At 35.5% G+C, this 23,654-nt stretch overlaps 2 protein-coding genes and 1 long non-coding RNA gene across 3 annotated transcripts in view; all 3 read right to left on the bottom strand.

The window, feature by feature from the left end:
* LOC100369774 (copine-3-like) overlaps positions 1-8,798 on the bottom strand; it is a 52,429-nt gene extending 43,631 nt beyond the window's left edge. The window contains exons 1-4 of the mRNA XM_085500478.1: positions 8,536-8,798; positions 4,811-5,013; positions 3,924-4,103; positions 2,899-2,973 (exon numbers count right to left, since the gene is read on the bottom strand). Of these exons, the coding sequence (XP_085356604.1) occupies positions 2,899-2,973; positions 3,924-4,103; positions 4,811-4,969 (414 nt within the window). The 5' untranslated portion in view covers positions 4,970-5,013; positions 8,536-8,798. The remainder of the gene's footprint in view (positions 1-2,898; positions 2,974-3,923; positions 4,104-4,810; positions 5,014-8,535) is intronic.
* Positions 8,799-9,792: 994 nt separating this feature from the next.
* On the bottom strand, positions 9,793-17,891 carry LOC100369924 (zinc metalloproteinase nas-13-like). Its single transcript, XM_085500869.1, has 14 exons — positions 17,826-17,891; positions 17,107-17,156; positions 15,838-15,916; positions 15,465-15,582; positions 14,659-14,837; positions 13,663-13,875; positions 13,527-13,562; positions 13,110-13,352; positions 12,742-12,774; positions 12,501-12,611; positions 11,800-11,823; positions 11,514-11,624; positions 10,910-11,038; positions 9,793-10,329 (listed from the first exon to the last, which is right to left on the bottom strand). Exons 1-14 carry the CDS (start codon positions 17,863-17,865, stop codon positions 10,094-10,096), a joined length of 1,602 nt encoding a protein of 533 aa, XP_085356995.1. The 5' UTR covers positions 17,866-17,891; the 3' UTR covers positions 9,793-10,093.
* A 148-nt stretch (positions 17,892-18,039) lies between these two features.
* Positions 18,040-18,933, bottom strand: LOC146742750 (uncharacterized). Its single transcript, XR_014929745.1, has 3 exons — positions 18,869-18,933; positions 18,623-18,706; positions 18,040-18,105 (listed from the first exon to the last, which is right to left on the bottom strand). It is a non-coding gene; the product is annotated as an uncharacterized LOC146742750 (long non-coding RNA).
* Positions 18,934-23,654: the final 4,721 nt, after the last annotated feature.

The following is a 23,654-nucleotide window of genomic DNA, read 5'->3' as shown; positions in this document are numbered from 1 at the left end:
TCATTGTGATCATGGCATGGTAGCCAAGTGTGATTTTAATCATGGCATGGTAGCCAAGTGTGATTGTAATCATGACATGGTAGCCAAGTGTGATTGTAATCATGGCATGGTAGCCAAGTGTGATTGTAATCATGGCAGGTTAGCCAAGTGTGATTGTAATCATGGCATGGTAGCCAAGTGTGATTGTGAACATGGTATGGTAGCCAAGTGTGATTGTATTCATGGTGTGGTAGCCAAGTGTGATTGTAATCATGGTATGGTAGCCAAGTGTGATTGTAATCATGGCGTGTTAGCCAAGTGTGATTGTAATAATCATGGCAGGGTAGCCAAGTGTGATTGTAATCATGGCTGGGTAGCCAAGTGTGATTGTGATCATGGTATGTTAGCCAAGTGTGATTGTGATCATGGTATGTTAGCCAAGTGTGATTGTGTTCATGGTATTGTAGCCAAGTGTGATTGTAATAATCATGACAGGGTAGCCAAGTGTGATTGTAATCATGGCATGGTAGCGAAGTGTGATTGTCATCATGGTATGGTAGCCAAGTGTGATTGTGATCATGGTGTGGTAGCGAAGTGTGATTGTAATCATGGCAGGGTAGCGAAGTGTGACTGTGATCATGGTATGGTAGCCAAGTGTGATTGTGATCATGGTGTGGTAGCCAAGTGTGATTGTAATCATGGCAGGGTAGCCAAGTGTGATTGTAATCATGGCAGGATAGCCAAGTGTGATTGTAATCATGGCAGGGTAGCCAAGTGTGATTCTAATCATGGTATGGAGCCAAGTGTGATTGTAATCATGGCATGGTAGCCAAGTGTGACTGTAATAATCATGGCAGGGTAGCGAAGTGTGATTGTAATCATGGCATGGTAGCCAAGTGTGATTGTCATCATGGTATGGTAGCCAAGTGTGATTGTGATCATGGTGTGGTAGCGAAGTGTGATTGTAATCATGGCAGGGTAGCAAAGTGTGACTGTGATCATGGTATGGTAGCCAAGTGTGATTGTGATCATGGTGTGGTAGCCATGTGTGATTGTAATCATGGCAGGGTAGCCAAGTGTGATTGTAATCATGGCAGGGTAGCCAAGTGTGATTGTAATCATGGCAGGGTAGCCAAGTGTGATTGCAATCATGGCAGGGTAGCCAAGTGTGATTGTAATCATGGCAGGGTAGCCAAGTGTGATTATAATCATGGCAGGGTAGCCAAGTGTGATTGTAATCATGACATGGTAGTCAAGTGCGATTGTGATCATTGTGTGGTAGCCAAGTGTGATTGTAATCATGGCATTGTAGCCAAGTGTGATTGTGATCATGGTATGGTAGCCAAGTGTGATTGTGATCATGGTGTGGTAGACAAGTATGATTGTAATCATGGTATAGTAGACATGTGTTATTGTAATCATGGCATGGTAGCCAAGTGTGATTGTAATCATGGCATGGTAGCCAAGTGTGATTGTAATCATGGCATGGTAGCCAAGTGTGATTGTAATCATGGCAGGTTAGCCAAGTGTGATTGTGATCATGGCATGGTAGCCAAGTGTGATTGTAATCATGGCATGGTAGCCAAGTGTGATTGTAATCATGGTATGGTAGCCAAGTGTGATTGTGATCATGGTATGGTAGCCAGGTGTGATTGTGATCATGGTGTGGTAGACAAGTATGATTGTAATCATGGTATAGTAGACATGTGTTATTGTAATCATGGCATGGTAGCCAAGTGTGATTGTGATCATGGCATGGTAGCCAAGTGTGATTGTAATCATGGCATGGTAGCCAAGTGTGATTGTAATCATGGCATGGTAGCCAAGTGTGATTGTAATCATGGCATGGTAGCCAAGTGTGATTGTAATCATGGCAGGTTAGCCAAGTGTGATTGTAATCATGGCATGGTAGCCAAGTGTGATTGTGATCATGGTATGGTAGCCAAGTGTGATTGTAATCATGGTATGGTAGCCAAGTGTGATTGTAAACATGGCATGGTAGCCAAGTGTGATTGTAATAATCATGGCAGGGTAGCCAAGTGTGATTGTAATAATGGCTGGGTAGCCAAGTGTGATTGTGATCATGGTATGTTAGCCAAGTGTGATTGTGATCATGGTATGTTAGCCAAGTGTGATTGTGTTCATGGTATGTTAGCCAAGTGTGATTGTAATCATGGCATGGCAGCCAAGTGTGATTGTGATCATGGTATGTTAGCCAAGTGTGATTGTGTTCATGGTATGTTAGCCAAGTGTGATTGTAATAATCATGGCAGGGTAGCCAAGTGTGATTGTAATCATGGCATGGTAGCCAAGTGTGATTGTAATCATGGCATGGTAGCCAAGTGTGACTGTGATCATGGCATGGTAGCCCAGTGTGACTGTGATCATAATATGGTAGCCAAGTGTGATTGTGATCATGGTGTGGTAGCCAAGTGTGATTGTAATCATGGCATGGTAGCCAAGTGTGACTGTGATCATGGCATGGTAGCCCAGTGTGACTGTGATCATGATATGGTAGCCAAGTGTGATTGTGATCATGGTGTGGTAGCCAAGTGTGATTGTAATCATGGCATGGTAGCCAAGTGTGACTGCGATCATGACATGGTAGCCCAGTGCGACTGTGATCATAATATGGTAGCCAAGTGTGATTGTGATCATGGTGTGGTAGCCAAGTGTGATTGTAATCATGGCATGGTAGCCAAGTGTGACTGCGATCATGACATGGTAGCCCAGTGTGACTGTGATCATGGCATGGTAGCCAAGTGTGATTGTGATCATGGCATGGTAGCCAAGTGTGATTGTGATCATGGTATGGTAGCCAAGTGTGAGTGTGATCATGGTATAGTAGCCAAGTGTGACTGTGATCAAGCCATGGTAGCCAAGTGTGATTGTGAACTATGTTGTGTCAAATTAACTTACTGTTATGGTGCCATGTCCAGCTGGTTTTCCTAGTTTCAACTCCAGTGGCTTTGTGTACGTACCACTTGCAACAATCTGCAAAAATATTACAATAAAAGTCCAACATTTCAATGCATGAATTCTTTGTTTTGAGATATATATATATATATATATGGATACACTTCTCCTGTATTATCACAGATCTATCCGTTTAACCATAATCCAACTATCCATTCAAACTGTCCTTCAATATTCACTATTACTCTCAAATTTTTGGAATATTCGCATCTTATGTTGCATTAATGCCTTACTATAAAAAAACATTCAGTGAGTAGTATTATAGCTTGTCATTTGAAAAACCATGAAATGTATTGGTGTCAATTTTGATGTAATTTCCAGGATAATCTTTGATTTTTAGTTTTGATCAACCTTGAGGATTCTACATTTGCATATTTTGACACAATCAGCTGGCAGTGTTGAAGAGATCACAGTGTTATGCCACATAGTTTATAGAATAAAAAATGACTGACTATGTATAAAAAAAATGTATCATTATAGATTTTTAATTTCATCATCCTTTGATAACTCACAATCTCAATTGTAACCCAACAATATTTGAACTGACTTGGGTATTAAACTGACTGTACATGTTGTAGATAAAATAATGATGAACAACTTCCATTGATAAACATATTTTATTGACCATTGCATGTATATAAATTCATAATATTTACATAGCATTTTAGGTTTTTTAATTTGTTTTGCTGTTTTATTTCAAACTTTTTATACTTACAAGAACATTATCCAGGTATGATTAATAAATATGCAATAAACCAAATGATGTAAAATAGATTATTTCATCTTTACTTAACGGCAGATAGATGACTCATTTATTTTATTCACAATAGCATTAACACAGATATACTGACATTGTACCAAAATGTTAATTATGCAATTTAGATGCATTGTTATGCAAATTAGACATGATGTTTGACCTCAAGTTTAGGCAGAACATGTGCTATATCCGGTAACACTCAAATTCTCACCTGTCCAAGTGTACATTCATGCTGTCCCAGGAAGTCATCATCATCAACTCTTCTAGTTTCATTGTCAATGTCATACACACCGAACTTTAATTTCTGCACCTCCTCAAAGAAATAATCTATTACCAAGGCTTTCGAGAACTGAGGATTCAGACTGTTCTTAACTCGGTCAGTTCTGTCAATCTGAGATAACAAATATAACCACAATATGGTTAACACATGGGGGGGAGGGGTTTAGCTATAAATCATGTACATTGGTTGTTTATATAGAATTAAAACGTGCATTGCCATGACGACTATATGATGTGTACTTTCAGAGTTCATTTGGCTTAAAGCTTGCATAGCTTGATAGTGTTCTGTCTAAAAGTCCTATATTACAAATACTATAAAGAATAAGTTGAAATTACTGATGACAATAACACTCAATTTAAAGTTATATGTTTTTATGACGAGACAAAGCCAGGTTTGGGGTTAAGTTACATTCAGACTGTATTGTATATGGCTAAAATAAATTATTAGAAAATTCTGATAAATTAATATGCATAATTATACATTGCCATTTCACCTTTATATGTTTATATATATATATAGTCACCCTAGGAGTAAATAATGCAATGAATTATTTATAGTGCAATAATTTATAAATGACACAGATATATTTAAATGCATATACAAGTGAATTGGCATATTAACTGAGTAATAGTATTGGGAGTCACACCAAAAACAATATTTTCCTGAGGCCATATATAAGAAGAAGCAAAAATGAGTAATCCTTAAAAGAGTATGTGCATTTGGTCCAAATATTAAAAAAACAATCATAGAAAAATGCATATAATTTCACAAAACATTGCACCAATGCGTTAAAACTCCTGTTCGATAGAACATATTACCTCTTGCCATTGACTTCCATGCTGCAACATTAAGACAACCAATGGGTCAGATTTAGATGTCAGATCTTTATTCAGCAAATTCTTGCAGGAAATTCTAAGTTCCACTTTAGTAGCGGGGCCTCCGACAGATCCAGGGGGTGGTGCAGACATATACGCCATTTTATTTACAATCTATGTGTATCTACTTAGACTTAACTAGGAACCTAGATGAAAAAAAATGATTCAATATAACACATGTGCTGCTGAATATACCTGTGGAATGATCCATACCATAATTATGAGGGTAAGATTTTGATCCATACCATGATTATGAGGATTAGATTTTGATCCATACCATGATTATGAGAATTAGATTTTGATCCACATCATGATTATGACTATTAGATTTTGATCCATATCATGATTATGAGGGTAAGATTTTGTTCCATATCATGATTATGAGAATTAGATTTTGATCCATATCATGATTATGAGTATTGGATTTTGATCCATATCATGATTATGAGTATTAGTATTTGATCCATATCATGATTATGAGTATTAGATTTTGATCCATATCATGATCATGAGTATTGGATTTTGATCCATATCATGATTAATATGATTAGATTTTGATCCATACCAACAGTATGAGGGTAAGATTTTGATCCATATCATGATTATGAAGGTAAGATTTTGATCCATACCAATATTATGAGGGGAAGATTTTGATCCATATCATGATTATGAGTATAAGATTTTGTTCCATATCATGATTATGAGAAGTAGATTTTGATCCATATCATGATTATGAGGGTAAGATTTTGTTCCATATCATGATTATGAGAATTAGATTTTGATTCATATCATGATTATGAGTATTATATTTTGATTCATATCATGATTACAAGTATTAGATTTTGATTCATATGATGATAATGAGTATTAGATTTTGATTCATATCATGATTATAAGTATTAGATTTTGATTCATATCATGATTATAAGTATTTGATTTTAATTCATATGATGATTATGAGCATTAGATTTTGATCCATACTAACATTATGAGGGTAAGATTTTGAACCATATCATGATTAATATGATTAGATTTTAATCCATACCAACATTATTAAGGTAAGATTTTGATCCATATCATGATTATGAGGGTAATATTTTGTTCCATGTCATGATTATGAGAATTATGAGTATAAGATTTTGTTCGATATCATGATTATGAGAATTAGATTTCGATCCATATCATGATTATGAGTATAAGATTTTGTTCGATATCATGATTATGAGAATTAGATTTTGATCCATATCATGATTATGAGTATAAGATTTTGTTCCATATCATGATTATGAGAATTAGATTTTGATCCATATCATGATTATGAGTATTAGATTTTGATCCATATCATGATTATGAGTATAAGATTTTGTTCCATATCATGATTATGAGAATTAGATTTTGATCCATATCATGATTATGAGTATAAGATTTTGTTCCATATCATGGTTATGAGAATTAGATTTTGATCCATATCATGATTATGAGGGTAAGATTTTGTTCCATATCATGATTATGAGAATTAGATTTTGATCCATATCATGATTATGAGTATTAGATTTTGATCCATATCATGATTATGAGTATTAGATTTTGATCCATATCATGATTATGAGTATAAGATTTTGTTCCATATCATGATTATGAGAATTAGATTTTGATCCATATGATTATGGGTTACATATTTTATATAATATCAAATATTCTCTAAAATTAAAACAATATACCATATTTGCCCTATTATAAATTTCCATAGAAACACATCTACTGAATGATTTGTATTTTATTAAAACATGGAAAAATGCACTTGAGTAAACTGTAGTAAATTATTCCATAATAATTCCATAATTTTTTATTTATATGCACTTCTAATAAAGCAAACATGATAGTGTACTTATTAATATAGTTTATATCTAGTCTGACTTGGTTGGCAATAGTTATTGCACTCTAGATGACTGATTCACTTGACTCATATTTTGCATCCAAGTGAATCTGTTGGTCAGGACACAATAATTGTTGCCGACCATGCCATGGTAAATACTAAGCTAATCAAGTTGGTGTAACTATTGAAATGTCAATACCAATATAACTTCAATAAACTACTATGACTTAAATCTATTTAAAATTATATTCCATCAGTTTAATTTTAGTATATTGTAGGTACTTAAAATGTGACAGTATTTAATTTGCATAACTGTTACTTTCATTTAAGGTTCGAACATTTAAAATCATAGTGAGTGGCCGAAAATTTTGTTTTAAAAAAACAAATGTATTAAAGCTAGACACCAAGAAAAAAAAATGCATGCAAAAAAGTTGCAGGGAAAATTGTTGGCACACTCAAAAAAATTAAAATGTACAGAAAAAACAAACCCTTGAAACAAATTCTACCAAATATCTCCATTTCCTTACCCAAAGTTCAAAATAATAAAATTATAAACTATTATTATACATCTGTCACTAAAATGCTACAAGTTACAGCGAGTCGTAATTGTCCTGTATTGCACTGGGTATTTTCATCCTACCATTTTAGGAAATGCGAATTCCAAATATGAAACGATTACGCGCGTAAGCTTCCTCTAAAAACAAAAACAAACATGGCTACCACCAGGGTTTGACTGGACCTCACACAAAGAAGTTCGCTAAATCTGTTCCAAACGTTTTGAATTTTGGCATTCCTATGATGTATTCTTGGTAGGAAAAGATGTATAATAATAAGGTTATTATAAGGATACCTCAAAATATGCACTCAGACAGTACGCTGTCCCATAGACCTTTGATGCACGTTGGTCGATCTCCCACTGTACTGTCTTTGTGCATACTTTGAGGTATCCTCGTGATAACCTCATATTATTATTACTTGTTTCTCTAAAGATGATATTATTGCAACCTTGGTAATTGAATTGCAATGTGATATATCATTAGATTGGCCTAAAGGTTACCGTAGAATGAATGAACTTGTGCACAAGGATTCGAGGGTATATATACCATTTCAAGGCTTATTGTAATCGAAGAAACAAAACAAAATGAAATGAAATGAAACAGGATGACAAACATGATAAAAAATAAACTGTAATTAGAGAAAATGGGTTTTATATGCACAATATTTACAAAATATTTGCCAAAAATAACAATATTTTGTAACCAGTAACCAGATTTCCGATTATCTGTAATTAGCGAAACAAACCATTTACTAATTAAAATCCTGTTATTTTCGGCAAATGTTTTATAAAGTTATATACACGATTGAAAGGTATTCATACTGGCCAAGTTTTGTTCAGCAATTGTGAATTCTGTACATGTAGGTGTAGGAAACTTGTTTCGCTGATTACAGATTTCTGATTATCTATAATTAGCAAAACAAGCCATTTACTAAAATATTGTTATTTTCGGCAAAGATTTTGTAAATATTGTGCATATAAAACCCATTTTCTCTGATTACAGTTCATTTTTCATTATGTGTGTCATCTCGTTCAATTTCGTTTCGTTTCGATTACAATAACCCCATTTCAAGGCTAGTACACCATGTCCATCCCACTGCATGCCATCGGATATTCCTGTGAACTATCTTGAATGAACAAGGGTACCCAACATATGTAGGTGGTCATATCAAAAGCAATTATAGTATACGATATCTTCTGTGCATTCTTTCAAATTCATACACGACCAATACTCACCTCTGACATACGTGCAATCCACTGAGAAGGCCGGGACACAAACTATACCCGGAAGTGAAAGAAAAATAAAACACACAGTAATTTATGTTTCCTGTTTTGTTGACCTTTAGAATTAATCAGTGTTGTAGTTACATGCGCACGCAGGTGAAACGTACATCCCAGTTGAAGTAATTCTATCTATATCGTCTTGTCAACCAAGTAAACCCTGATATCATGATGATCCAACGTTTGGGTGCGGATCTGTGGCGTCAACCAAGTCAAGGTTCACGTCACAGTCACTACTGTGCCCTCTGGCGGTGATGATGGAAATTTATTCGAAATTTTGCGGTAGAGGGAGACATAACATCGAACTTGTAGGTTGATCTGGCAAATTGACAAGATTGAATTTCAACACTATAAATTCTTAATATTTTGTTAGTAAAAAAATTTAACAACTATGTGATAAACAGAAAAACATTTGTGACGTGTTTCTATGGAAACAATGGTTATGCGATTCCCCCATATTATTAAGACTTTTGAAATTTATAAATATTTATAATATTTATACGTCTTGTATGTTTTGACATCTCGTCCAAGGTCTTCCCAATCGACTAACCGAAGTGAACGTTGTCGTGCATTCCCGACACTACTGGATCTGCTAGTTCTATCAATCGTCTTTTCTACTTGCACTTGAAAAAAACATAGACGTGATGTTAAAGTTTTACTGCTGGGCTGATAGTGCCGCACCGCCTGATTCATGATGATTCACACGAGAAGCACAGGAATGAACAAAGTGTGACTAAAAAAGGAAACCGCCGAAAACTGCACTGTAGCGAGACTGGCCTAGATTGACATTCAACCTTCTGCCCTCCACTTAAATACCCCATGTCACATGACCCCACATACCATACCCGTCTGTTTGCCATCTCGTACAGACAATAGTTACCCGCTATACTGCGAAACGCGGTTAACAATATTTATCATATCAATGTTAGAGAGCACTTTTGATAACACGATGGATTCTTGGTAATCCTTTATCAAAAAACATTTAACAGATAATTTTATCAATTTCAGCAATGTTTTCGTTCGTATCGTTTTGTCCGTTATTTGCTAATTTAAATATATTAGGAAAAATATTGTCACGATTGGTGCCATAGCAACTGAGAAATGTGTCATTAATTATGCAAATTATCTTCAAATATCTATCCGTTTGTTTGTTTGTTTGTGTGTTCAGCACACCAACATAATCTCAGACAATAAATGAGATACTAGTATTAGTTTGTTACATGTCTGAATATGTTTATTACTTATTGTCAAACCTTACATTTAAAGGTGCAATATGGAAGAGATCATGCAATTTCGCTGTTCTTGTAACACACATCTAAGTATTTATTCGATGAAACACTGAAATACTGAAATACGCATGCGTGGTATAGTTCTCGTGGTATAGTAGGGCCTCAAGTATCGAATAAAAGTTATTATGCAAAAAAGATTAATACATTTTAAACATTGTCCTTCAAAACCTCAAAAACAAACCATACGACCCACATAAAAGACAATGAGCGATAACTTGAACGCTTTAAATTAAAACACCGGTGGAAAAATTGTCTTTTGTATATGCACCGTCAGAAGCGCTCTTCAGCCAGCACGCCGACCGTGACTTGTCGAACGAAAACGCTTTGCATGTTGGGGTAGTCTTGCAGTGTTGGCAACAACCAAGTGTATCTATAACGTCTGCATCAGGGGTGGTATTGATGTCATTGTACGGTATGTTTGTGTTTTCACTGTACCGGAAGTAACATAGATCATCAAATTCTATTTGGAAAAGAATAAAATACAAATGCCCGTAAACATAATTGCAATGTAATATTTCATGCCATAACCATGAACGAAGTATACGAACAAATATAAAACATGACGTCACCAGACGCATTTCCAAGAAAATGTATGCAGTGGTCATCGCGCAGCGCGAATTCGAATATCATGTAAATAATTTATACAAAGTAATTTGTATAGGTTATAAAAGTCCGTGCTCGTGACTTCAACAGCATGTATAAAGGGCGTGTCATTTTGTAACCGGCTTCGAACATGACTATGCGCCCTCCAATAATAAAATGTTGCATTAGATTAATCAATCATGTGTGTTTACTTGACGATCTCCTGTCAATCAAGATTAGCTGACAAAGCCATATTCTAACTAACTTCTCTCAATTTATACAGAGAATATAAATCGTGAATCCGGCGATCTGATTGGCGCGTTGTTTACGTTGCATAGCGACCATGACGCGGCGCGACTACCATCGCTACCATTTTATATTCACAATGTAACAATGTCTGCCACGTGATAAAATAATGTAAATAGTCTATTACAGATTCATATAATGCATGTTCTTACCTTCATCCGACGAGCATTGCTTACAACTCTTTGCGCAGTGTACCAGCATATAATCAGGATTTATATCACATTCGCCAATAGATGCCCAAAATCTACATCTCTCGTTGTTGTCAATGCAGGTTTCAGGGCCTATCAAATAAATAACCATTTATGACATGATACATTGTCAGTTCATTGAAGTAAAAAGAATAAGAAGTACTACTTGACTTAGCATCTACTCTTGGTGGCGCTGTTTATGAAAGTCATTTAACAGTTTATATATACTGTTGTATTTCACGCTGATGAAATATGTGGTCTATGACCCATTGATCATCCTTAACTTCAACTATTGTTAAATGGTATTATGGGTAATATCACCGATATCAAAATAATATAGGAACCATAATATACAGACATCTTATCAAGTCTCTTCAATTGGCAAGAACAAGTTCTGCTTATCGTACTTATTGTTTGTATACTGCAACACTATAATATTTTGTTAGGAATTCCTCAAAATAAACTAAACGAAAACGGTGTTTGCAGTACAACATTTACTGAACTGGACTCGCCACCATCTTTCTGTTTGTATGTAAGTGTCAAATTAGAGATGTCCTCTCATCCTTACCTGTACACTGTGCGCACGACTTCTGACAGTTAGGAAGCATCCATTCAGAGTTTTTCTCACATTCACCTTTAGCAGCCCATGCCTTACAACTGTCGTGTTTATCCTCGCAAACTTTGCAAAAAGAGATAAATTCAGTAGAATGTATGAAATATTTTCCTCCAATGTCACAAAGAATAAATAATATTATTCCAATCTCATAATAATATTTTGAGAAACATTTCATATTTCCTAGATTACATTGATGATATTTACAAAAGAACATAACAAAGTGCGTAAAATCACTTACGCTCTTCGACGACGTCCCCTCCGTCTGAAACATAATAATAAGCAATGTAGTTACCAAATCAGGCGGGCTACCCAAAACGTGTTTGTATTACTTTCTTATATCAGTCAATACAAAATAAGAGTAAAACCATCCTTTGCTATGCGATTGTCTGCTATTTTTAACCCCATTCCAAATATGCAATGAATTACTAGTAAACGAAATTTAATCATATAAGCACGGTCATGACAAATCATTGTAGTGTGAATGACAGAGAGTGATGATTAATTAGATGAGAAACTCAACACATTGCGTAAAACAAAACACAGGCGCAACACAGCCCTGACTACGGATTTGTAGTCACACTTCACACGTTGAGTAATATATGTAATCGGTAGTGAAATCCCCCCCCCTCCCCGAGACAACATATCAAACCACAATATATATTAGCAATCTAAATAACCTGGTATGTATTCGAGCAAAGTCTGTATTCTGTCAATATATATGTTGGGAGACAGTAAACACCGTATAATACGTAAAATCACGAATGCCTAGATAACGCAAGACAAATGCCAGTACCTATTGAACACATGACAGAGGTCAATGCGAAAAATGAAAATCTGAAAGCTGTATTCGATATTCCTATCTAATATATACGAGTAATTGTGGACATAACGTACTAGTCACTAGATATTACGCGAGAGTTTGAGGGATAATGATCTTACCTGTACACTGTGCGCACGACTTCTGACAGTTAGGAAGCATCCATTCAGAGTTTTTCTCACATTCACCTTTAGCAGCCCATGCCTTACAACTGTCGTGTTTATCCTCGCAAACTTTGCAAAAAAAGATAATATCAATTTATTTCACTTATTTAAAAACAATATACGTGCAACTTACACAGATGTTCATAATTTCATAATACTTTGTTAAACACTAAAGTATTTGGGGTAGGGTAGTACTTACTTTCATCCACAGTCTCGCTTTCATCAATTTCATCTGAAAATCAATAATAACAAACGCAGTATTACACTGATTCTATTTTTTTACCCGGATTCAAACGAACCATTGTTTAAAGTAAATCTTTCACACCTTGAATAATTCATTTCAACACAAAACCTTGTCGGATGACAGATCTAAAGTAATTAGCCACTAGAGGGCGATGTTCGTTGAAATTCCGTCATTGTAAACCCAAATCATATCTTCTATCCATTGACAACACATGGTGCGAATGGTACAAGACTTCCGGGCCTAATCATATTTTACACCAAGTGCGTATCAATAAAATATAAGTCAGTGACTGGCAAAAATCAACCCCACTCAAGATGAAATACCTTCTTCTGGCCATGGCCATATTATTCCAGAGTCACAGCAGTCGTTGCTCCATGCTGGTGCCCAGTCGTTTTTCAGCCAACAACTGCCATATGAGCTTCCTGGTCGCTTGTCAAACGAAAACGATTTGCAATTTGGAGTGTTCATACATGAATTGCAACACTCTGCGACGTTGGACACCTTATTCATGGCGCCATCGTTCATGTCATGTCCAGGTCGATCTGTATTTGTGTCATAATTGCATTCTGTGGCAAGAAACAATTATTAACTGTTATTCTATGTTGTCATGGTAACGATATGAAATTCTATTTTACGTATTCCTATTAGAGACAACTTCAATTTATTTTACAATGGTTCGTCACAGTAGTCATGACGGAAATACGGAAAAAATATGTGAAGGTGAAATAATAAAAACATACCTTTCTGGTTCTCGTACCAGACATTCAAATCATAACCTACAAAAAAGGAAAATTTAGATCATCATCATCATCAGCAGCGCAGCAGCAGCATCATCATCATCAACATCATCATCAAACATTACAAAATTCACCATACCACATTTGTAGGCGGCGTTTATTTCCACGAAATCCCATTTTGTGAACGTGGTCGCTGTTCCAAGTTCTTTGTGATAATCATCAACAGCGATTACTGTGGGTTGTCCGTCCTTGGTGAAAGCTGTCCTGTGGTAGTGCATGATAGAGTCGTAATCGTACGGGGTTCCATGTGTTAACACTTTATCCAGTGTTTTTTCAAATTGGCTCACAAAATCTATTAAAAGCAAAATATTATATTATAAACCTTAACTCGTAAACCCGATGTTTTAGTGTGATTCCGATATCTATATACATCTACATCAAAGCAATACCGGAAGAATCTCCATCTACTAAATAAGTATAAAAATCCCCAATGTGATTGGTCCATAGAAGTAGATTGTACTTCTCACACCATGGCAATCTCGTAATACACGTGAGTCAACATTTCTAATTCTTCCGAACTCTACTTGTTCGCGCACGTAAGTTTCATTCATGTCTAGTGGGCATTTATCGGAGCATGTTTAATGATTATGGATTGAATTGACTCAAACAATAATAATATTGCCAGCAATGCACACTCTAAAAGGTAAAATATTTTGTTGGTTTAAAAATTACAACATACATGTATTCCTCAATTGAAATGAGCAACATGCAAATGTGACAAACGTTCTACAAACGGATGTCTTGAATACCGTGACGTCATCACAAATTAGATAAACTAGTGTTATGTAAATTAGTATTCTTTTGAATCTGTGGAACGGATATATTGGATTAAACGGAAATCAAATTAGTTTATGAAACTCTAGATTCATTTCAAATGACTACACCGGTTTGACAAATCTGATGTTGTTTGACAATTTATAAATGTATATGTAAATCGTTAGTAAATACAGCATTGTCAATGCGTTAAAACTTGCATACATTATCCAGCAGATAATAAACTCATTCCGACATTTAATGATTTATCATGAAAGTAATCTTTGGATTGTCCCTGATATATATCATATCTATTACTTACTGGGAGATATATTCTGTCTTAGAATATATACATAGTTATCTCTGTCGTTACGATTTTGTTCATGAATAAATCCCAGTGCGTGCATCAACTCATGCAGTATAACGGTGAATGCCACGCAGCCGTTGCCGAGAGATATTTTCTGCCCCGCATATGCACCGTAACCGAAGCCAGACCAACATCTGAAAGAGACGTTAACATATTAACTCGCTGTGGATTCGCACTGGTTTCTGTATGATTGTACGTATGAATTGCGCCCCCCCCCCCCACAGACAATCCTATTACTAGGTTCGTCGCTATAGACACCGTCTTTGACCATAGACCCTCCAGTAAGTTATCTACGTTGGAGCATAGCGGGACAAAACTAATTTATGCAAAAGTAGCTCGTACATCCTGTCTTGTAATTTCCTTTGATGTTTGCCGGCAGTTTCGTATCCCTCTACTGGAGGGTCTATGCTTTGACGCAAAACAATCAAATTATAGATGCAGGTTCGTTTGTTTTTTGTGAGTGTTCTATAAAATTATATCTTAAATCATATGTGGTAACAATAAGTTGCACTAGGTTTATGATATGTAAGTCTTCCACTCGGAGTTTGTTTGTTTTTTGAGGTTTTTTTCTGAATACGTTTTTAATTTTGCTAAAGATGTTCTAATACCTTTGCTTTTTTAGCCAAGTCTCAGGTTTGAGAGTAGACATCTTTGCCTCATATGAACCTCTGTACAGTGCACTACCATCTCACTCAAATACATAATTTAAAAACAAATGACGAATGAATAAAATGGTCTCAGACAATAAAAAAACAACTTACCCATCTAAAGGCAAGATATAAAGATAATGTTCTTCGTAAGTTCGTCTGACAAAACGCAGACACGTGTAGTGATGAAATTCTTCCATCGCTAATTCGATTTTTCTCACGGACTCGCCGTCTTATGAAAAAAAAAATGAAATTAGATGAATACAGCTAGATTTGTCTACGGTTGGATATTGCAGTCTTTATCTATCTACAAGTACGACTATTTCATAACAGTGTTACGATGATGTTTTAAACAGTAGATACGTCCAATTAAAGCGCCGCGTCGTATTCCAATTGGGCCAGTGCGACAATACCACGCTTGCAAAATACGGACACTGTTAATATGTAATTCATGTTGCCAACAAAAGAAATTGCGATTTAAGCTCACCATAAACCGGGTCAATGACATATGGCACCACTGCATTTGGCCAACGTCTGGATTCATCGGCAATCACTGATCTTTTAGTCTGTAGTGGGTGAATAGAATGCCCCGAAAGTTTACATATTTATTTGGTTAGTTTTCGTTACACAAATATCTACAAATATGGGTAATAAATGATTAAGCAGATCTGGTTTGACTCTTACGGCTTTCTATCATGTTTACGCACAGGGAGCCCAGGAACTACAATCAACTGTAGTACACAGTCTCTATGAGCGGGGGGGGGGGGGGTATCGGCAGGTACGACCGGTTACGAACCACATCGAGGTCACGACTCGGTTAGCCTTGCTCAACTGGTTCGTAACCAGTCTTGTGATTGGTTGTTGACAAATGCTGTACAGGCCACGCCTCCAACTGTGCCGTGCGTTCGGGCAAACCGTTAGGAATTCCTAAATGGAGTCAATTTGTGTAGTTTTCTTGATTTATTCTGTAGATATCGGTAAAATGTAAGTAAGGCTTTGGCGAAATTTGAAGGAGCAACTAATATTCTTCAACCTGGTATTTTTTTAGATTTTATTTTTCATTTTGTTCGTCTGTTTTTTCTAGTTTAAAAAATATGAGCTGGCTGGAGCCTTCATCCCTTGTCTATTTCGTACACGAGATAACTGCCGATACCCCCCCCCCCCCGCTCATAGAAACTGCGTACTACAGTTGATTATAGTTCCTGGGCTCCCCGTGGTTTACGGATATAAACTCCATGTCAAGAGTCACCGCTACAAGAATAAAAACAAAGCCTCTCGTTTAAAAAGGAACCTATTTTCGAATGAATTAAACACTTGTATGATAGTATCTGGCTTGTCATGTTTCAGTACACGGCGGCGTATGAAATTTGTTGCATTTAGTTGCTGTCGTTTTACAATCTTTGCTCCATTTCAGACCATAATTCAATTCAACATCTCACAGTTTGATGATAGCAATTTTATGCAAATGTGAAAAATGTGTGACATTTTGAAATGCAATAACTAATCTTTACACCTATCCTCAGGGGTGACTAGATCAGATTTCAGACTCATAGTCTTCATAATAACAGAATTAAACAGTCATCAGCATACATTTTTGTCTTGCACTTCATTTTGCTTATGAATGTAACAAATAAGATTATAGTTATTTGCGGAATAATTATTGATTTTACATTTAGCAAAGTCGACTTGCCATATCCTATTTGTTAAAATAATGTGTCGAGATAAAAGTGATATATATCAACGAATGAATAATTACCTTAACATCTGGGATATACATATCACCTTCAAGAAACCCAGGGATTTCCGCTGTGAAAATTTAAAAAAAAAAGTTATAACAAAATCAACTGATATTACACCACGTCCTAGTGATATTCTATAGTTCCGTAAACTAGACGTAGTCTAAACTAACTTCACACTATTTCCAGCATTTGTCAATGTTAATGTATTTCGGGTAAATCGCCCGTTTTCTTAATTAGTGGTAATTTCCGGTATTTAAACGAGTTTTTTGTAATATTAGGCCTGAATAGATTAATTCGTTTTATAATTGGACTACTGGAGTAACAACATCAGTGGGCGATTTCTCAAATAACAACACACTTGGGTGTGAGGGTAGTATAGATGTTTCGAAAGGAAAGTAAAGAGTTGTAACCCAGTGAAGTTTACATATTTAAATATGGACGCTGAATCACAGGATTTTATTGAAAGTATTTGCTGTGAACTGCTAGCTGAAAGTTCGGCGAAAATATTTGGGATACCCGAGCTACAGTTTCATGTATTTTGATGAATTTTCAATAATAATGGTCACCAGTCTAAGAGTAGAGAAAACAAAACGTCGTTGTTCTTTTTGTTCTTGTCGTTTTTTAGAAACCTTTGCTCAGCTAATATATAGTGATGTTAAATATTTACACTAGTTAGCCGTGTGCACCTAGTAATCAAAATAATTTAATAAGAATATTATGAGTATTATGTATTTACCGTCTATGAGTTCAGAGTTTCTAGATACAATCATTTGCATTGCTGGTCGAGGACTGAACACACCAGGATCATCTGAACAGGTAAACAAATACGTCATTCAAGTTTAACTGATATATATATATATATTAAAAACACGTGTTACCAATGAAATAAACCGAAGTTTGTTCACAAATAAAGTGAAGTCAAAGTAGTAATAAATAATATAAAGAATAAATTAAAAAATAAATATGATGGATCGCTTACATTGTGGAGAACCTATATCCGGTATACTATAACGTCTCTGAAAATAGAACACATAGGACGTATTGTATTACCGTATATTTGAGGTCGAGATCTGAATATTGAACGTCTAAGCGATTACAAAAATATATCGTTTCAAAATTGCCACAACGCAATACAAATGACAACATCCAAGAAAGCTGTATTAAATATTATTTCTTTTTAACCGATATTTATACCACAGACTTGATCAATTGGAGGCTGCACATATATATATTGTCCCACATATATTTTGTTTTATAGATGATTAGATAATTTTTAAATCTACGCATTTTTAACACTTTATGAAACTTTCAAAAAGAACTAACCCTTTAACAAGCATTACCGTTTTACGTCACCATTATATTGTTGATGAGAATACCTACTTCAACTTATTTATGAGATTTTTATTTCAAACTTATCTACAATATTTACAAAAAAATATAATTAGAATATTTATGAATGGTTATATTAGAACAACAAATTGCAATGTTTTATCCCCATTCTACCATCGCACTTAAAATAAAACGCACACTCACCATTATTGGTGGCAAGTTACTGAGGTCAGGGGATTCCACATCACCGTCCCGTTGAACATCTGATTTCAGACTGGTTGTGTATATCTAGATGTATATAATAGATACAAAATAAATTAGTGGATTAACATAGTACGTTGCTTCATTTTGTCACCGATGGGGTAATACACATTGATATAATAGTTATTGACAATTCACGGCCCAGGGGTGGTTTACAAACACTGACAAATACAAACAGTGTTGTCTTACCACTGAGAATGTGGAGAATGTCCAGAGCAGTGTTGAGAATGTCAGCCGAACCATACTGTCATGCAGTCGTCGAAGTCCACACGTGAAAACTTGTCAATTTAATACATCTTCAAAGTAATTAATTCATTGTAACCATGTTTAATTACAAATATCCAATAAGTTAAATTGATCGATGACACAATTAAGATTTATCCGGTAATTATGCTATCCGGTAATTGCATCCTGTGTTGAAAAAAAAAGCTTAGGCAAAGTGTATTTGTTCATGTCTCGTCTATTTTTTACGGTAAAGACAACATTCTCGATAGCGAATGCACAAGTGATTTTAGTCCCCGTTTCCGAAGAAATCGGTGACTGTCAATTTGAGCTCCACTTGTGTGTGCCTCCTGAGCAATGTGTGGGGCATGGTTTGATCGATCATATTTAAATTAAAAAAAAGACCATGTATGATGACTTACTTATGAACACCGACTTTCGTTACCATTTATCAAGTAAATGTATGGCTGACTAGCGGACACATTAGTCTTCAAATTTGCTGAATTCTGGTACTTAAACGTGTCCAGAATCACTTCATTCAAATTTTGTGTGAGAAACTTCCATATTGATCTACAGGAGCATGTAATTTGTGAAACTGCCGATTTATGGTCATTTTATTTAATTTCTATGTCGGTTCCTCACTAATATATTCCCTGGTTAATTAGTTAAAAAATATTACAGAAGAGCTATCTACACAGACATGGTAGAATGAATTATTTTGTAAATTGACCAAAACTGTTACAATTTGTTCGGAAGCTTTTGTTGGAAATGAACAAAAATAGACAACGATGAGTTTGTTCATGGTATCCATGCTAGTTTCTCTGTATGTGTGATTATATTACCACATTTTATCAGTCTATGACGCATAGTGTCCTTTGATAGACACGGAACTCGACCATCGCTAAAAATGCTTGTTAATATAACATCCGCCACACGCCGGGCATTAACGAAGAAGAATAAATTATCTAGTGAATGAAAAAAACAAATTCATAACTTAAAAAGCAATAACTCAGCGTCCCAAATAAAATAAATGAACTGAGAGCAAATCTTTCAGAAACACACTACGACTTGAATGGGTTCAAACATACAATTCCCGATGTAGATTATGAATGTACTACATAAATAGGTTGATATAGTTACCGTAACTGTTGTATTGTTACGAACACAAAAATAGCAATATGGCTTAGCTAAATTGGTGACTGGTTTGTTATGTGCTTCTCGAGATTGTTACGTGAGTGGAACAAGTTGGTGAAATAATCTTTCAATCAATTTCACAAAATCGTATAAATTGCTATCATATCATAAATGGCAAAGTTATTGGAACAAAACGTATGTACTGACACAGTCTAGCATAACTCTCGTAAATGCACTCATTCACTCACCCAACTCGAACTCCGTGGCTCAATTTTTCAACTATGTAACCATGATTTAAAGATTAGGACAGCGTGCAAGGTCAAAAACATAAGTAGAAAAAAGAATTCTGTGTTCTGACAAAGCAATCGAAGATGAATATTATCACTACATGATATACCTTCTAACAACAACAGACCATTATTATACGCATAATAAATTTTACGACCCGCTCGACGAGTAACGAAAATATTAGCGTGAACATTTGCAAAATGATCAAAATTAATACAAAAGAGCAATACCTCAATTCGTAGATATATTTGATAATTTTACTTCGCGTTTCGTTTGCTTATTATAAGATACATTTTTTAAATCATCCTTCTCATCTGAATGGTGTTGGTTGAAAAAAATTACATCTACGCTCAATCACTGAGTAATGTCTTTCAATAAAGTGATGACGATACACGCTATATATCCCTCAATTCATCTGTCAGTAACAGCAGTGGGGGCGTTCACCACCTCGAAATAATGGGGCGTCGCCCCTCCGAAATCAAGTTGAAACCTTTTGCGTCAGCAAAATTTGCCCTTCAAAATGCAGGAAATAGCGTTTCAGAGGGTTTAGATTTCAAAATTGTTAAGGGAAAGCATACTCCGGACCCCCTATGCTAAATTTCGTGTCGCCGCCGCCTCTGAACAGGGTCAGTAAAAGTGTGTGTCAGTGTGAAATGTAAATTTGACCGCAACACTTTGGACTAGGAAGCTAAAGGAAATAAGTACAGCACTTTCCAGCGACCACTACAACACATATTGTCCGAACGAACGTATAAATTATTACTTTTTGCAACAGTTTTATAAATGCATTTCACTCTATGAAGGGCGTATTTTCTTCAAGATAGTACAACCTGGATCTTCAACCCGGATGTATCGATCACATGATTCCACTTACTAAAGTTTAAAGGGCGGTAGTAGTCGCGCCACGCATGCGCGAGATATATGGGGTCTTATATAAACAAAGATGGCGACTTTGACTGTTGCGCAGATAAACGAGTACAAAATGAGCCGTTACCAAGCTTTAAATAGGTAATTTTAGGTGATTGGAAGGCAACGAAGGAGTCACCGGCGGTAATTAGTGCAAGTAGCACCCAGGTCAAACCTCATACCTGTGATTTTATTAGAAGAGCGCATTGGATTGTGGGGGAAATGTCGTACATGCGCGGCGCAACGACTACCGCCTTTTAAATCTCCTGCTGCAAGTGTGTGACTATCCATTATAAAATGGGACATAAAAATAATAAAACATGTTGTAAAAACACAGTGTCCATTTAACGAGTTGTCGATTCTTGCTGCGTTGGCATCCAGGTTGTCAATAATTCAGCTCCGACACACTCGCAATACTCAATACAATACTCACTCGCAATTACGTCATTACCTAGAACAATATATGATGAATGTACAACACTCAATAGAATGGCGTGTACACAATACATTGTGTACATCGTTCCAGGCTGAAAGAGGAAGTGACAATACACAATTTCACATTATTGTCGTGTACTTGTCTTTTGTTTCTGTTTCTGTATTTGCATTGTGTTGCTCCTTGTGTAGTCGAATAGGTTTTATGATACTAGTACGTTTATCACTATAGAAGTGCCTTCAGGGCTTGGAGTCTTTTTATTATCTTTCTGATTTTCTTCTTCCACTTCTTCTTTCGCCGTTTTATTTGTCGAGCCTTTTGAATCTTTTTCTGAGGTTCTAATCGATTTGTTATGGCATATAGTACAACTTATGTGTAATAGACATCAACAATGACAACTTTAGCGGTCACGTGAATTTTTCGTCATGTTTTTTTTTTCTGAAAAACGGCAAAACACTTGGAAAATCTTCTTCTTCAGAACCACCAAACACATTGATCTGAAATTTGGTTTTTTTATCATCTATGTGTGAAAACATTTTTATGGTTGGTCACATGGTTTGGCAGCCATTTTGGATTTTTAAAAAATAGGAAGTAGTTTTTCATTGATGCCACAGTTAGGTGAACATCTTCAAATTTTACATCTCTACATTGAACTGTTTTAGTTAGCCAAGAAAAATTCAGATTAGTCACGTGATTTGGCTGACATCTTGAAGTTTTGACAGAAATGACCAAAAGTTTATTTGTTTCTTAAGGGTGTTTCAACTGATTAACTTAATAGTTTTGATATAACATGTAATGCTAATGTTTTTAAAGAGTAGTATAAAGTTATCTCGATCAGTCACGTGTTGTGTCCGCCATCTTTGATTTTGTGGGGAAAAAACCCACTAAAATTGTGCAATTATATGTGATGAATTGGTCAGATTGATCTAAAATTGTGCAGGTGTAATGCACTCTGGAGATGGTTCTTTCATTGAAATGTCACATCGGTAGGTCATGTGGTAAAATAATTTGATCAGTCGTATTTTGGCCGACATCTTGAATTTTTGAAAAAAATTACCAAAAGTTTGAGCATTTGTTTTTTTTGAATGCTTCAACCAATCAACTTTATACTTTGTCTATAACATGCATGGCCACCGCTCATTAAAGGGGAACCACTCAATCCCAGGGATTGCACCAAAGAATCATGGGACACTATTGTTTATGTTGTTTACAGTGTTAATCTATCTTTTGTTATCCATTGTTATTTTAATCCAGAAAGTAAATTTGTTGTGAAATTAATCTTAACTGGAAGGTGCCCTTTAAGAGAAAAATAATATGATTTTGATTTGTCACGTGGCTAGGCCACCATCTTGGATTGTTTCCAACTATTTTAAATATATTATACGAAAGTCTGACGTTAAATTTTTGATTTGTCAAATTTGAGCTGACTTAATTGCGGCTAAGTTTACTATAAACCAGATTCGTTCAACTTATTAACCTAAATGTACGTTGGTGTTTAGTTAAATTATCATGATTGATATAATAATAGCAGATAAAACATATCTTTATATGTATATGTGTATGGTACTCCACGATGAAAGTAAATGACGACGAAGCGTGTTCGTGTTTGAGATTCAAGGATGCCAGGCAAAGCGGACGTTTGTCGTCTACTTCACAGCCAGTTTTATACTCGATATGGAGGGCATTTAGCAGCACATACAAGTTATTTTTATCGCCAGAATTCATTCATAGTTCTCAAATTTCATCTACAGACAGACATCTGCTTCATTCTAAGGTTCGGTATACACTAACTGTAACATAGTTGGTTTCGAAGTTTCTACACACTCCCGGCCATAATCACTGGCACGTAGTATATTTGTTCATAGTAAAGTGTTAACCATTAGCAAATAACTAAAATATGCACATTTTTTTTCTTCACTTCATTTTGTGTATTTTTGTCAATGATGGATTTCTTTTATTTCTCTTTTGTGTACAGACTTTTTTCAGTTTTTC

This window comes from Saccoglossus kowalevskii, chromosome 6, assembly GCF_978046115.1.
Source record: "Saccoglossus kowalevskii chromosome 6, keSacKowa6.1, whole genome shotgun sequence".
Taxonomy (NCBI): domain Eukaryota; kingdom Metazoa; phylum Hemichordata; class Enteropneusta; family Harrimaniidae; genus Saccoglossus; species Saccoglossus kowalevskii.
Note: the sequence above shows the minus strand (reverse complement) of the source record. Positions and strands in the feature narration are given on the sequence as shown.